Genomic DNA, 11,702 nt, shown 5'->3' with positions numbered 1-11,702 from the left:
CTACCTCAGCACAGAGGGGTCAGGGCTTGTTGCTGCCAGGCTCCCCTCAGCATTCCCATCACAGCCACTCAACTCTGTGTATCTATTAAAGGAAATTAGCTGCTGAACCCAACCAGTCTTGAGGGTGGTATGCATGACCTTTAGCCACCTACCAAGTCCCAGTGCCCAGGCTCGGGACAGTCTGTGTGTGCAGTACACCACCACAGGCTGTGACATTCTGGGGTGGCAGCTATGGTGCCTGAGGTTTCACAGCCTACCTCACCTTTGCCTTAAGGAAAAAGTTGTCTAAAATTCTTGGAGACTTTGGGTTGCATTCACCAGTGTTCAGGCATGCTCTGGAAAAGACTGGGCACCAACCCTGTATGTGCCAACCAGCCTGTGGCAATTTACCCACAGGTGAGTTAGACTGCCTGTGCCAAGCAAGGGGCATGGCTGTGGGACTGCTAAGGCCATGGGACTGAGGTTGCACTCGGCGAGATGCAAGCAGTGCTGGGTCATCCTGGCACCTGGGCAGTACCCACAGAAGGCCCAGGTAACCCATCTGGATCTGGGAGACACAGGCACACATGGGTGCTTGTGGGTGTGTATGTAGGTGCACATGGGAAAGCACTGCGATGTGTGGACACTGAGTGCCACACACATACTGGCAGATCACTTGTGCTGCCTTGCACAGACTTGGTGGCATGTACACCACACCCATGTAGACAGCCACACTTGCACAGACCTGTGCAAACACGTGCTCACGCACTTGCACACACATACAGCCACCTATACATTTGGGGCACAGAGGCCTCATAGGGACAGACGCTACAGCCTATGGCAGCCATCAGGACAGGCCCACCCATGAAGCTAGGACCCTGGCGTCCAAGGGCACAGAGCCTGCTGCTTCAGAGGTGGTCTGCGGGGGCATTCCGGCCCAGACCCCCAGGCCCAGCCGTGTAGTGGAGGCGCTGTCCAGGGTGCTGCAGCGGATGGGGGTACACAGGACACAAAGGGGTCACAGTGGGGAGATGGCACAGGACCCCTGCAGAGGACCCTAGGGCTGCCCCTAGTGGGGTGGGACAGGGAGGACCTGTAGGTGGATATGAGAGTGAGGGGAGTCTCAACATGGGAGAGAAAAGGGATGTGGTATATGCGTGAACCTGGCCATAGCAGGGGTTTGTTCTGGAGACTGGCAACAAGTGTCATCCTTGAAGGGTCCATGCTGCATCCAGTGCTGCTTAGTGTCTTCATCAATGGCATTGTGGAATCCAGTGCATCAGCCTTGCTGATGACACCAAGCTTCTTAAGAGGTGCAGTTGACATGCCTGAGGAATGGGTGCTATGCATAGCTTGGGAAGTGGGCTTGTGTGAACTTCATGAGGTTCAATAAGGCCAAGTGCAAGGTCCTGCACCTGAGTCAGGGCAGCCCCTGGTATCACTAGGCTGGAAGATGACGTGATCAAGATAGCCCTGTCTTGAGAGTGTTGGTGAGTATAAAGCTGGACATGAGCCAGAAATGTGTTCTCACAGCCCAGAAGGCTCAGCCTTACCCTGGACCTCATCAAAAGAAATGTGACCAGCAGGTTGAGGGAGGTGATTCTGCCCCTCTGCTCTTGTGAGACACCACCTGGAGAACTGTGACCAGTCATGGGGCTGCCAGTGTAAGAGTGACATGGACCTGTTTGATCAGGCTCAGAGGATGGCCACAAACTGATCAGAAGGATGGAGCACCTGGTCTGTGAGGACAGACTGAGACAGTAGGGTTGTTCAGCCTGGAGAATCCCCTAGGAGGACCTTACTGCAGCTTTTCAGTACTTAAAGTACTTAAACCTATAAGAAAGATGGGGACAGGCATTTTGGCAAGGCCTGTTACGATGGGACAAGAGGCAATGGCTTTAAACTAAATGAAACAAGATTCAGACTAGATACAGGGAAGAATATTTTCACAAAGGTGGTTAAACACTGGCACAGGTTGCCCAGAGAGGTCATAGGTGCCCCACAGCTGGAAACAGTCAAGGAAATGAAAGACTGGACAGGGCTCTGAATGACTTGATCTATTTGAAGATGTCCTTGCTCACTGCAGGGTGGTTGGACTAAATGTCCTTTAAAGGTCCCTTCCAACCAAAATTAATGATTCCTCTGTGTGTGAATGTGTTGTCTAGGCTGGAGTGGGGTTTCCCTCTGTGTCCACATGTGTTTGTGAATGTGTCTATGTGTGCAAGATGCTTCCAGGGTGTTTGTTCCAGGGTAGTGGTACCAGAATGTGAGACAGCTAAGCCGTGCCACAGAAGACCTGCAGCCTCAGTACAGCCCACCAAGCAGAGCTAGAGTGGGATCAATGCAACCTTAAGTGAGGTTTTGTGTCCCCTGTCACTGCTAGGGAGTGCTGGCCACAACTCATTGAGCACTAGGGCCCCAGGGAGCCGGGAGGACACAAGCAGACCCCTGTCCCCACTCGGCCAGGGGCCACACATAGGGTGATGTGTGTTGCCATGCTCCCTGGGGGGCTCAGGAACACAGCTGCTGTCACCTGAGTAACCAGCCCTGATCGATGCCCACTTCCCGTATCCTGCAGGGACTGTAATTGAGAAGGAAGGAAGAGACAGAGGATGTGGGGATGATCCAGCCCAGAAGAAGTTTTGGATATAGACTCAGTGCTGAACTAGTGGGCAGGTGGCTGTGGCATCAATGTGCCATTGCAAGCTCCAGGGATGGAGATGGGATCAAAGGCCTCCCTCTCAGCCCCAAGGACCAGGGGGCAGATTCACTGTGTATTCTTGCTGGGCTGGTGCTGGGGGCAGCCAGTGCTGCAACACCAAAAGCCTTATCCCATCCAAAACACAAAGCCCGAGTGTTACTTTAAAGGATGAATGTCCCCCAATCTCAAAGCTTCCCAGTGCGTGAGTCCCAGGGCTGCCTGAATTTCTCACCTTGGGGAAGCGGGTGATCTATGACTGTCTAGCAGTGGCATTTGCGTGGTCATGGACATTGCCTGTCATATTTGGCACAGTTCACAATAAAGCCAGTACTCCCCAAACACGGACCAGTGCTGTGTGCACAGCCTCCAGCCTCTCCTGCAGCCCACAGCCACTTCTGCTAATTAAGCCATTTCTATTTCTCGCCTTTGTTGAACAAAGCACAGCTCTTCTGCTCTGAAGATCCTTCTTCCTCAGCCCAGCTATCGATCCCTGGGAAAACCAGCAGAGCACACAGAGCCCCAGCCTGCACCACCTGCCCAAGTGCTCTGCGCAGCTCCTTCAGGGTGATATGGGTGGCCACAGGAGTTGCTGGGGCCCTGGGCCATCCTGTAGGAACCCATCTAGACAAAGAAAGCTTTTTCAGGGCACGGTGGGGTTTGTTCTCAGCAAAGGGTGCTGGGAGGGTTCCCAGAGCCGTCCAGCCTGTATTGCTAGCTATGCTAATGAAGTACTCACTATCAGCAGATGGTTTGACCTGAGCCTGTCTTGGGGCCTTGACAGGGTGTTCTCTGGTGCCTGGGGCATGGTGATGTAACACCCAGCCCTATGCTCACAGCCCACACGGGACAGAGCCTGGGGCTGCTCTGGCGCTGCTGAGGTTGCATGGTCACGATGGGGCAGTGGCAGACTGGGCCATGGGGGGCAGGAAACATCAGAAGGTCCTTTGAAGACTCCTGAACTTCTCCCTCTACGATTTGGAGAGTGTCTGGGCTTTGTGGCAGATGCTATTAGCGTGAATTCATCTCATTCCTCCGAGAGATCCCTGTAACGGTGAGTGCCAGTCGCAGGTAGTGGCACGGCTGGGGCTGGCTGCTCATTCATTCGTGCTTCACGTTTCGGCGAGCGTTACCTGGGGCGGTCGCTGGCAGACTGCGGCCCTAGGGGAAAGCCTGCGGCAGTCTCCTGGATTTTAAAGGCCCTGTATCCACGGGCAGGATCAATTTCTTTTCGTACATTCGAGCGCCCCCTTCCTGGAGCACCGCTCTGCCATGAAGCGGCGTTCGACCACTCCGGGTGGGGGAGACCTCCACACCTCCCTCTGCCGTGCAAATCACCCTCGAACGCCGCAGCCTCTCCCCTCCGCCCCCGCGAAGGGCTTCGCACCTCACACCCGGTCGCCGGGAGGCAGCTGCGCCTCCCCGCCCCGGCGCGCCCGGTCTCCATGGCAGCGGGGCCGCGCGCCGCCGTAGGGCGGGGCGGAAGCGCGCGCTTGCTGCTTCCGGCGGGCGGCAAGATGGCGGCGGCGGCGGAGCTGCAGCGGCTGCAGTGGCGCCTGGAGGAGCTGGAGCGTCGCGTTGGCGGCAGCGACGGGACCTGCGGGCCGCGCAAGGTGCACAGCTGTGGCGGGGGGCAGCTGCCGGGGGACGGCTCCCGCCGCCTCGGGGCCCGCCCTGGCCGCCTCTCGGGGTCCGCAGGCCGGGCGGGGTCTGACAGGCCCGTCCCCTTCCTCTCTGCCTTTGCAGGTGGCGGACGAGCTGGTGAAGGTGCAAGTGGCGCTGAGCAATATCGCCGGCAAGAGAGAGAGGATCAAAATCCTGTTTAAGAAAAGTGAGCGGCCTCGGGTGGGCACTGGGGGTGCTGCGGGAGCTTGCAAGCACTGTGTGGCGTTTCGCTCCTCTAACAGGAATCTCTTTTCTTCCCGCGTAACCTCCTGTTATTTCGGGCTCTTGTGTGTTTGGCTGAAAAATAAGTAACTGAGTGTGGTCTTTCTAATCGTAGTTCTCCTTTTTGGCTTTTCATTTAGCTTTTGCTGCAGCCAGTTGTTTGACGTTTGCCTATTTGCCCCGCCTATTCTTCAGGGCGTGGAGCAGCTGAGGGAACCGGGATTGGAGTATTTAGTCTGGAGAAGAGGAGGCTAGCTAGAGAGAGCGTGCTCTACAGCTGTCTGAAAACAAAAGGTTGTATTGAGGTCTCTCCAGTAACGAGCGATGGGACAAGAGGAAAGTGCCTCAAGATGCAGCAGGAGAAGTTTAGTTTGGACAGCAAGAAACATTTCTTCAACAAAAATATTGAGCAGTGAATTAGGCTGCCCAGGGAAGTTGTGCAGTCCCCATCCCTGGAGGGCTTTAAACTTTGTGTAGATGTGGTGCTGAGGGACATGATTTTGTGGTGACCTGGCAGTTCTGCATTAATGGTTGGAGTTGATGATCTTGAAGGTCTTTTCCAATTTAAACTGTTCTATGATTGTATGGAGTGCAGCCTTTGAAGGTTCTTGGAGCATGAGCTCCTGAAATGATTTCTTGCACAGCTGAACTTCTTGGGTATGCTGCTAGAGCAGCTCTCCCTGTGTGTGTAGTGGGAGCAATAAGGATCACATGCTGCCACTGCTGAATGGATATGGGGAGTATCAGCAGCAGACAGTGGGGTGGTGCTTTGTTGTGCAAAGCAGTTTCTTGGCCAAGTTTGCTGTCTGGTATCAGAGAAGGAGTAGGATGGATAGAGAATGTTGTTGTGGTCCAAGGCTGCAGAGGTCATTCGGTATAAAAATGTAAACCATCTATTTGTAGACAACTTTGAAGACCAGGATGGAGAGCTATTGGCTGATTTTGTTTTGAGGACAGAAAGAATCAGGTTTCACATACCTTTAATATCATCATTCAAGTAAAAAGCAAGGGTGTTACAGGTTAACACAGTGGTTGTTTAGCTGGAGCCATATGTCACTTCTTGGCCACAGTGCTCCAAAGTCACGTGTTTTCAAGTCCTATACAAATTTCATTAATCTGGAAAAAATTTACCCTAAGTCAACAGCATTTATGAAGTAATCTGATGTATTCAATAAGGTCTCCTACTTTTTGTCTTCATGTATGATTTTCACTCTAGTTGAAGATGTAATAAAGTACCTCGACCCTCAGTACATTGATAGAATGGCTGTTCCAGATGCTATGAAGCTGCAGTTCATCTTGGCAGGTATGGCATGAAATGAGAGGAGAGGGGGTAGATTTTCTAGCACTGCAAAAGCTGCCTTTTGCCTGAGATAGGTTGGGATGGATTTATTTGGTGGTGGAGTCACCGTCCCTCGAGGTGTTCAAGAGGGGATTGGACGTGGCACTTGGTGCCATGGTCTAGTCAGGAGGTCTGTGGAGACAGGTTGGACTCGATGATCTTTGAAGTCTCTTCCAACCTTGGTGATACTGTGATACTGTAAAGGTCTGGCAAGGCACACTCTTTAGAGCTGTTAGAGAGATGGTTTATCCCAGCATCTGTCCCACCCTGGTGCTCCCTTGCACATGACCATGCTGCAGTTTTATCAGTTCCAATCTTTGTCAGTTTAACCACAAATTAATAAAAGGTGGAAAGGCAAATCTGGAGCTAGAATAGTTTTCCTCAGCCCATTTCCAATTCTCTAGACTGTGACAAAATGGAAGACCTTTGGAGCCTTGTCTTCTGTTGCCACAAAGAACTTGGTTCAGCCTTATCTTGGTATCATCTGAGAATGAAACTTGGTGGAGATTCTCCTGCCTTAAACTGGTGTAAACCAAGATTCAGGGGTGAGCAACACAAAAGTGCAAAACAAATCGTGAGCAAGCCCCTTTGTGCATAGCTAGGTCAGCTGGGAAAGTTACCTCACCACCCTCTGAAAAGCCACAGCAGAATCTTGTACTCAGTGATTTTGTTTCTTGTCTCTTCCCCACCAGAGGAGCAGGTTATTCCTTCCCGAGCAGCCCTTCTGGAGCAGGTGAAGAACCTCCAGCCCATCTTGGACAGTGCCAATATCCAAGGTACACATGTTGTTCTGAAAGTCTGAGCTGCAAATGCAGACCCCAGGCTGTTGCCTATCCTGTTTCCTTTTTCCTGTTTTTTTTTCAATTTAGCTTCAGACTAGAGGAGAGGACAGCTAAGCACAGAACTTGGTGTGAGTAAAGCAGGTACAAACTTAGTGGCATGACTGCTCCTCCCTTAATGCTGCTCTGATGTCCCATGCATAGCACAGGAAGGAGGTGATAGAGTAGGTCAGGTAGCAGGTCAGAAACTGCAGCGTGGCAGAGCCGGTGGAGACCAGCAGACTGTTCCTGCTTGTGAACTCTTCTACTTCTAGAACACCCCTGCTCCTGGCATAGGTGAAGGTGCCTTTTTAATTGCTTGCCATAATACTCATCTGAGTAGTTTACTCTGATGTACTTTGATAAACCCACACTGCAGGCATCTCCTTACTTACACCATCCAGAAGCAGTTAGGAGGCAAACTTGTCACTTAATGTACAGGTTGGCTGGGGGATTTTTTTGTTGTATAAAAGGAGTGTTGGTGGCATGTGGCACTTGGATTCAGAGTGCTGCTGTGATTTACTGGTGGAGAAGGAGTGGTCTTTATTTTGGGAACTACTTCCTGGTGCTGTGAAAGAAACAAAACGGATTCCTCTTCTGTGCTTTCAGCTGTTCCTGACCATGCAGCCAAGCTACAGCGACTCTCTCAAATCCACATCCAGCAGCAGGTAGTGTGAATGTTCTTGACAGTCTTGGCTAGCAAGGAGGAGAAACCATTTGTCAGTGGCTGCACTGACAGCCCTGTATTTGCAATTGCTCAAATTGCTTGTGTATGGCAGATATTTTTCAATCCCATGATATTAATACTGCAGTCTTAAAGAAGTTTGAGCACTGTGGGGGAGAAGTAGCCAGTATTTCTGACAATTGAGTTGGAAATTGAGCTGGAAAAGTGTTTTGTCTACTATAACACAGGTCAAAACGAAGGTTTGTGATGCATTTAACTACTTGGCATTCCTCCTTTCACTGAGACACTCAGGTAAAGCATTAACACTTTTCCAGTGTCTTAGTCTCTGGAAGGCTTCTGATACTGTCACCATGTCACTCCATCCTTTCCTTCCCCATCTGAGCACTGCCAGAGCTCACAGTGAGTAGCCTGGGCAGTGCCTTTCAGCAGTTTGCTGTGAGTTTGTTCTGTGGCAGGAAAAGCATGGATGTTGAAGAGGGGCAGGCAGCAGTGCAAGCAGTGCAAGGCTTTGGTGCTTTACCTGCATAAGTGTTTGTAACCTTTCTCTTGGGTGCTAAAACCCAGCTGCAGCCGTGGCCTGAGCCCTAATCTCAGTACTGGCCTTAGATGAGTGTACCCTGGTGCTGTCAGGGACTGGAGGGACAGATAACCTGCAGCTGATTTATTGCTGGCTCACTCTGGCTCCTAATTTTGCAGGAACAGCGTCATGATCTCACTGACAGCGTCAAGACACTCCTTGAGGACTACAACAAAATGGTATCCTTTGAGCCTTGGAACTGACACAGCTGGGCTGCCTGCCTGTTTTCCTGGGCTGCCTCCTCCCATCAGATCCTGTTGGATCCCCAGGCCTGCATATAATGGCCAGTGCCCATTCTGAGGTGGTGACATCTGTGTTCCTGTCAAACTCCTCTGAGGAGCAGAGCTGAGGGTCAAAACTGCCTTCTGAGATAGGAAGGGCAGGGTGCTACTGGTGAGCCAGAGGCCCTGTGCTGAATCTGCTCATGGTGTGCCTCAGCACTAAGGAGCAGCACAGTCTGCCTGCTGGTGCAGACACCATACTGGCTGGCTGGCATCTCTGGTGACTACTGGTCCTTGTAACCTAAGCAGATAACCCTGGCTCTGTGGGATTCTAAACTCACAGTTGGTAGGGAGCTTTACTCCTTTCTGTGGAAAGCCCCTTGAAATGCAGCCCTGCACGGTGTTCAGAGGTGCATTCTGGACTCCCATTGGTGTTTGAAGCTATGCAGTGGCTCTGCACTTGGATGGCTTGAGTCCGTGCAGTTTTCTGCAGTGTGGTGCCCCAGACTTCCTCTCTCCCAAGGAATGAAGAATGGAGCTCTCAGGCTGTTGGGATGCTCTGACCTTGGTTTCTTCCCTGCAGTTTCCACATCTCTTTCCTTAAGAATCGTGTTCAGACCTTGCTTCTCTCCAAGCAGTTTGTCCAGTGGAATGAAATACTGACACGACTGGAAGTGGCCAAGGAAGCAAAACCTGTAGCAGAGTGATGGCAGAGTCGGGAGCACAGAGAACCCTGGGAATCCTGCTGGCCTTGTTCCTCTCTGGAAAGGCCGCAGCATGGCTTGCACCCTGCTGTCTTGGAATCTTCCTGCTTGGTGTCAGCATGCTGTGAATGACATCACAAGCAGCTGGGGTCATCCTGGCTCCACAACTGAGCTGTTGGCTCCCAGTCAAAGCCACACTACTCCTTAATAGGCCACTGTTTGCAAATCTTGCACTTCCCTAAAATACCTTTTGGGCTTTTAACATATTTAAGAATCCCTTTCTGCTTTTACTGTGGGCCATAGTAAAATCCTGAAAAACTAACTGAGTTGACTTTTCCTGTGTTCTAATTCTCTTGCCTGCACAGACTGTCGCTGCACATGTGTTTTCCCCAGGCAGTGAATTGGCAGTTGTGGCAGCCAGCAGGAGATTGGTGCTTTCATTCAGCCTTGGGCCAAGGTGAATCCCTGCTGGTTCCCCAGTTTCCCAAGACTGTGATATGTGCTCTTATGGATCATTCTTCCTTGCTGAGAGGAGGCAGAGGCTTGTGCCTTCATCTTGCCTCTGCTCAACCAAGTGACTGTGGCATGCCAGAGCCCATGGCCAGCTCCTTACCCTTCAGAGAGAGGTATGAGTTGTGCCTTGCCTGGTCTGTCCATAGCATGGAGTTTCTTACAGTGCAAAGGTGTACCTGAGTTTGAGGTCATGCATTTGAAAGGGTGTCAAACTGATCTACTTGATGAGATGTGCAACCTAGGAGTCCTGCCCAGAAGTCTGGAGGGCTGGAACCAAAGCAGGGCTTCGGTCTCCCCTGGGTCCCTCTGGGTGCCTGGGAAGCTCTATTGGGCCAGTGTTCAGGCTGGGACTTCACAGCATGGAGTGCTGTGTTCAGCTCTGGAGTCCTCAATGCAGAAAAGATGGGGACCTGTTGGGACTGGATCCCGAAGAGGGACACAAAAATCGTCAGAGGGCTGTAACACCTCTCGTATGAGGACAGGCAGAGAGTTGGGGTTGTTCAGCCTGAATGGGGGGACATCTTGTGGCCTTTCAGTACTTGAAGGGGGCCTATAGGCCAGGGGCAGGCTTTTTGGCAGGGCCTGTTGTGAATGGTTTTAAACTAAAAGAGGGTATATCCAGACTTGTATCTAAGGCAGAAACTTTTTCAGTGAGGGTGGTGAAACACTGCACAGGCTGCCCAGAGAGGGGGTGGAAGCCACCTGCCTCTGTACTCTCCAGGTCAGGTTGGAGAGGGGTCTCAGCAGCTTGGCGCAGCGGCTGACGCCCCTGCTGATTGCAGGGGCTTGGACCGGATGGCCTTCAATGGTTGCTCCCAGCCCCTTCCGTGGTTCGGCTGCCGGGGCCCCGCCCCGGGGCGGCGCCGCCTGCAGCCTCCTCCTCCGCCTGCCGCTCGCGCTGCGCACGCCTGCCCGGCCGCCATCTTGTCGCGAGGGGCGCGCGGAAGTGCCCGCAGGTGAGATGCCCCCGGCCCCGGGACCGTGCAGCGGCACCTGGCCTCCCCGCAGACCCTCATGACACGGCCTGTGGCTGTCCCCGCCTGCCTTATCTCCCATGGCCGCGGCCTGGCCTCTCCTCAGGCCCCTGTGGAAGCCTCCTGGCTTCGCTCCTCCCGCGGTAGCCGGCGTTCGGTCTGCCTCCGCCGTGCTTGCCCCATCACGGCGGCCTGGCCTTTCCCAGGGCCCTGTGACAAAACCCTCGTCTGCCTCTGCCCCCCGACGGCAGCCTCCCACATCGATTCCCAGCAGCAGTGGCTTTGCCGAGCACTCTCAGCCGCCCCCGTCGCAGCTGCCCGGGAACGGCTTGGCCTTCCTAAGCTGTACATCAGAGAGCTCGACCTTCCCTGCCCTCGTCTGACAGCCCCCATCCCCTTCCCCCGCAGCAGCCGCGTCCCCGCTGGCTACCGCAGGGTCCGGCGCTGCGCTCCCCCAGCGCGGCAAGATGCACCTCTGCCGCGGGCAGCGGGGTGGGCGCAGCGGGAGGGCCGCGCCTCCTGCGTGCGGAGAGCGGGCAGCGGCCGGCCCCGCCTCCGGAAGGGACGGCTCCCGGTGAATCGGGGCTGACGCTTCCACGGATATTAACGCCTCAGTGCTAGGCACCTCGGGCTCTCAGCGGTGGGAGGGATGTGCCATACGCAGTTTAGGCAGGCCTCGGATAGCACGCCGGTAGACGGGCCCTGCCTTGGCAGAGCGGGGAGATAGGAGACTCGACCTTTCTGTCTTTAGCTTTCCCTCAGAGAAAGTTGTTGGTTTTTTTTTTCTTTTCTTGTGTTGATTTCTGTTGCCCTTCTCAAAGGCCACATCTCTGCTGCTTGCAGCCCCTGGCTTGGCTCTGTGACCTGCACTGTTCTATCTAGTATCCAGTCCCTGGCCTTTCACCAAAGATGGCCATTTGCAGGGCTAGGAGCCCCATGAGCCTGTTCGTATGACACACCTGAGCAGGTGAGCTGTGCCTGGGTTAATCATGGGCATGTTCTGGTGGAGCTCATGGGGCACAGCTGTGATCAGTATTCCCTGTGTTTTTCCCTGGGATGCTGTCTGTATTTTTTTACTTTACCCTGCCCTAACATCAGCTATGTTCCTTTCACTGCCTGCCTGTCAGAGCCCAGGCTGCACTGTGGCACTGTTTGTGCCGTGGGTATGTGCTGAGGGAGATGGGGTACTAGTGACTGCTCAGTATGAGTGGAATGTTCTTGCCAGTCTTTTGGACTTGCCTTTTCAGGATCCCCAACTTGGAGTGCCCTTTAAAGAAAAGGCTGAAGCTGCCTGGGGTGAGAGGTTT

At 53.3% G+C, this 11,702-nt stretch overlaps 1 protein-coding gene across 1 annotated transcript; it reads left to right on the top strand.

Moving 5' to 3' along the window:
- Positions 1 to 4,155: 4,155 nt before the first annotated feature.
- Positions 4,156 to 9,222, top strand: DCTN3 (dynactin subunit 3). The gene is made up of 7 exons (XM_054178685.1): positions 4,156 to 4,290; positions 4,424 to 4,508; positions 5,781 to 5,867; positions 6,596 to 6,679; positions 7,331 to 7,389; positions 8,103 to 8,162; positions 8,822 to 9,222. Exons 1-7 carry the CDS (start codon positions 4,195 to 4,197, stop codon positions 8,909 to 8,911), a joined length of 561 nt encoding a protein of 186 aa, XP_054034660.1. The 5' UTR covers positions 4,156 to 4,194; the 3' UTR covers positions 8,912 to 9,222.
- The last annotated feature ends 2,480 nt before the right edge of the window (positions 9,223 to 11,702 follow it).

The sequence above is a fragment of the Dryobates pubescens genome, chromosome Z (genome assembly GCF_014839835.1).
Source record: "Dryobates pubescens isolate bDryPub1 chromosome Z, bDryPub1.pri, whole genome shotgun sequence".
Classification (NCBI taxonomy): Eukaryota; Metazoa; Chordata; class Aves; order Piciformes; family Picidae; genus Dryobates; species Dryobates pubescens.
The sequence above is the reverse complement of the archived record's forward strand: the minus strand, read 5'-3'. Positions and strand labels throughout refer to the sequence as shown.

Excerpts from the sequence above, each read along its gene's own strand:
- DCTN3 (XM_054178685.1), top strand. The coding sequence starts at position 4,195 with ATGGCGGCGGCGGCGGAGCTGCAGCGGCTGCAGTGGCGCCTGGAGGAG. Across the intron at positions 4,291-4,423 it reads GGACCTGCGGGCCGCGCAAG|GTGGCGGACGAGCTGGTGAA; the intron begins GTGCACAGCTGT and ends CTGCCTTTGCAG. Across the intron at positions 7,390-8,102 it reads AAATCCACATCCAGCAGCAG|GAACAGCGTCATGATCTCAC; the intron begins GTAGTGTGAATG and ends CTAATTTTGCAG.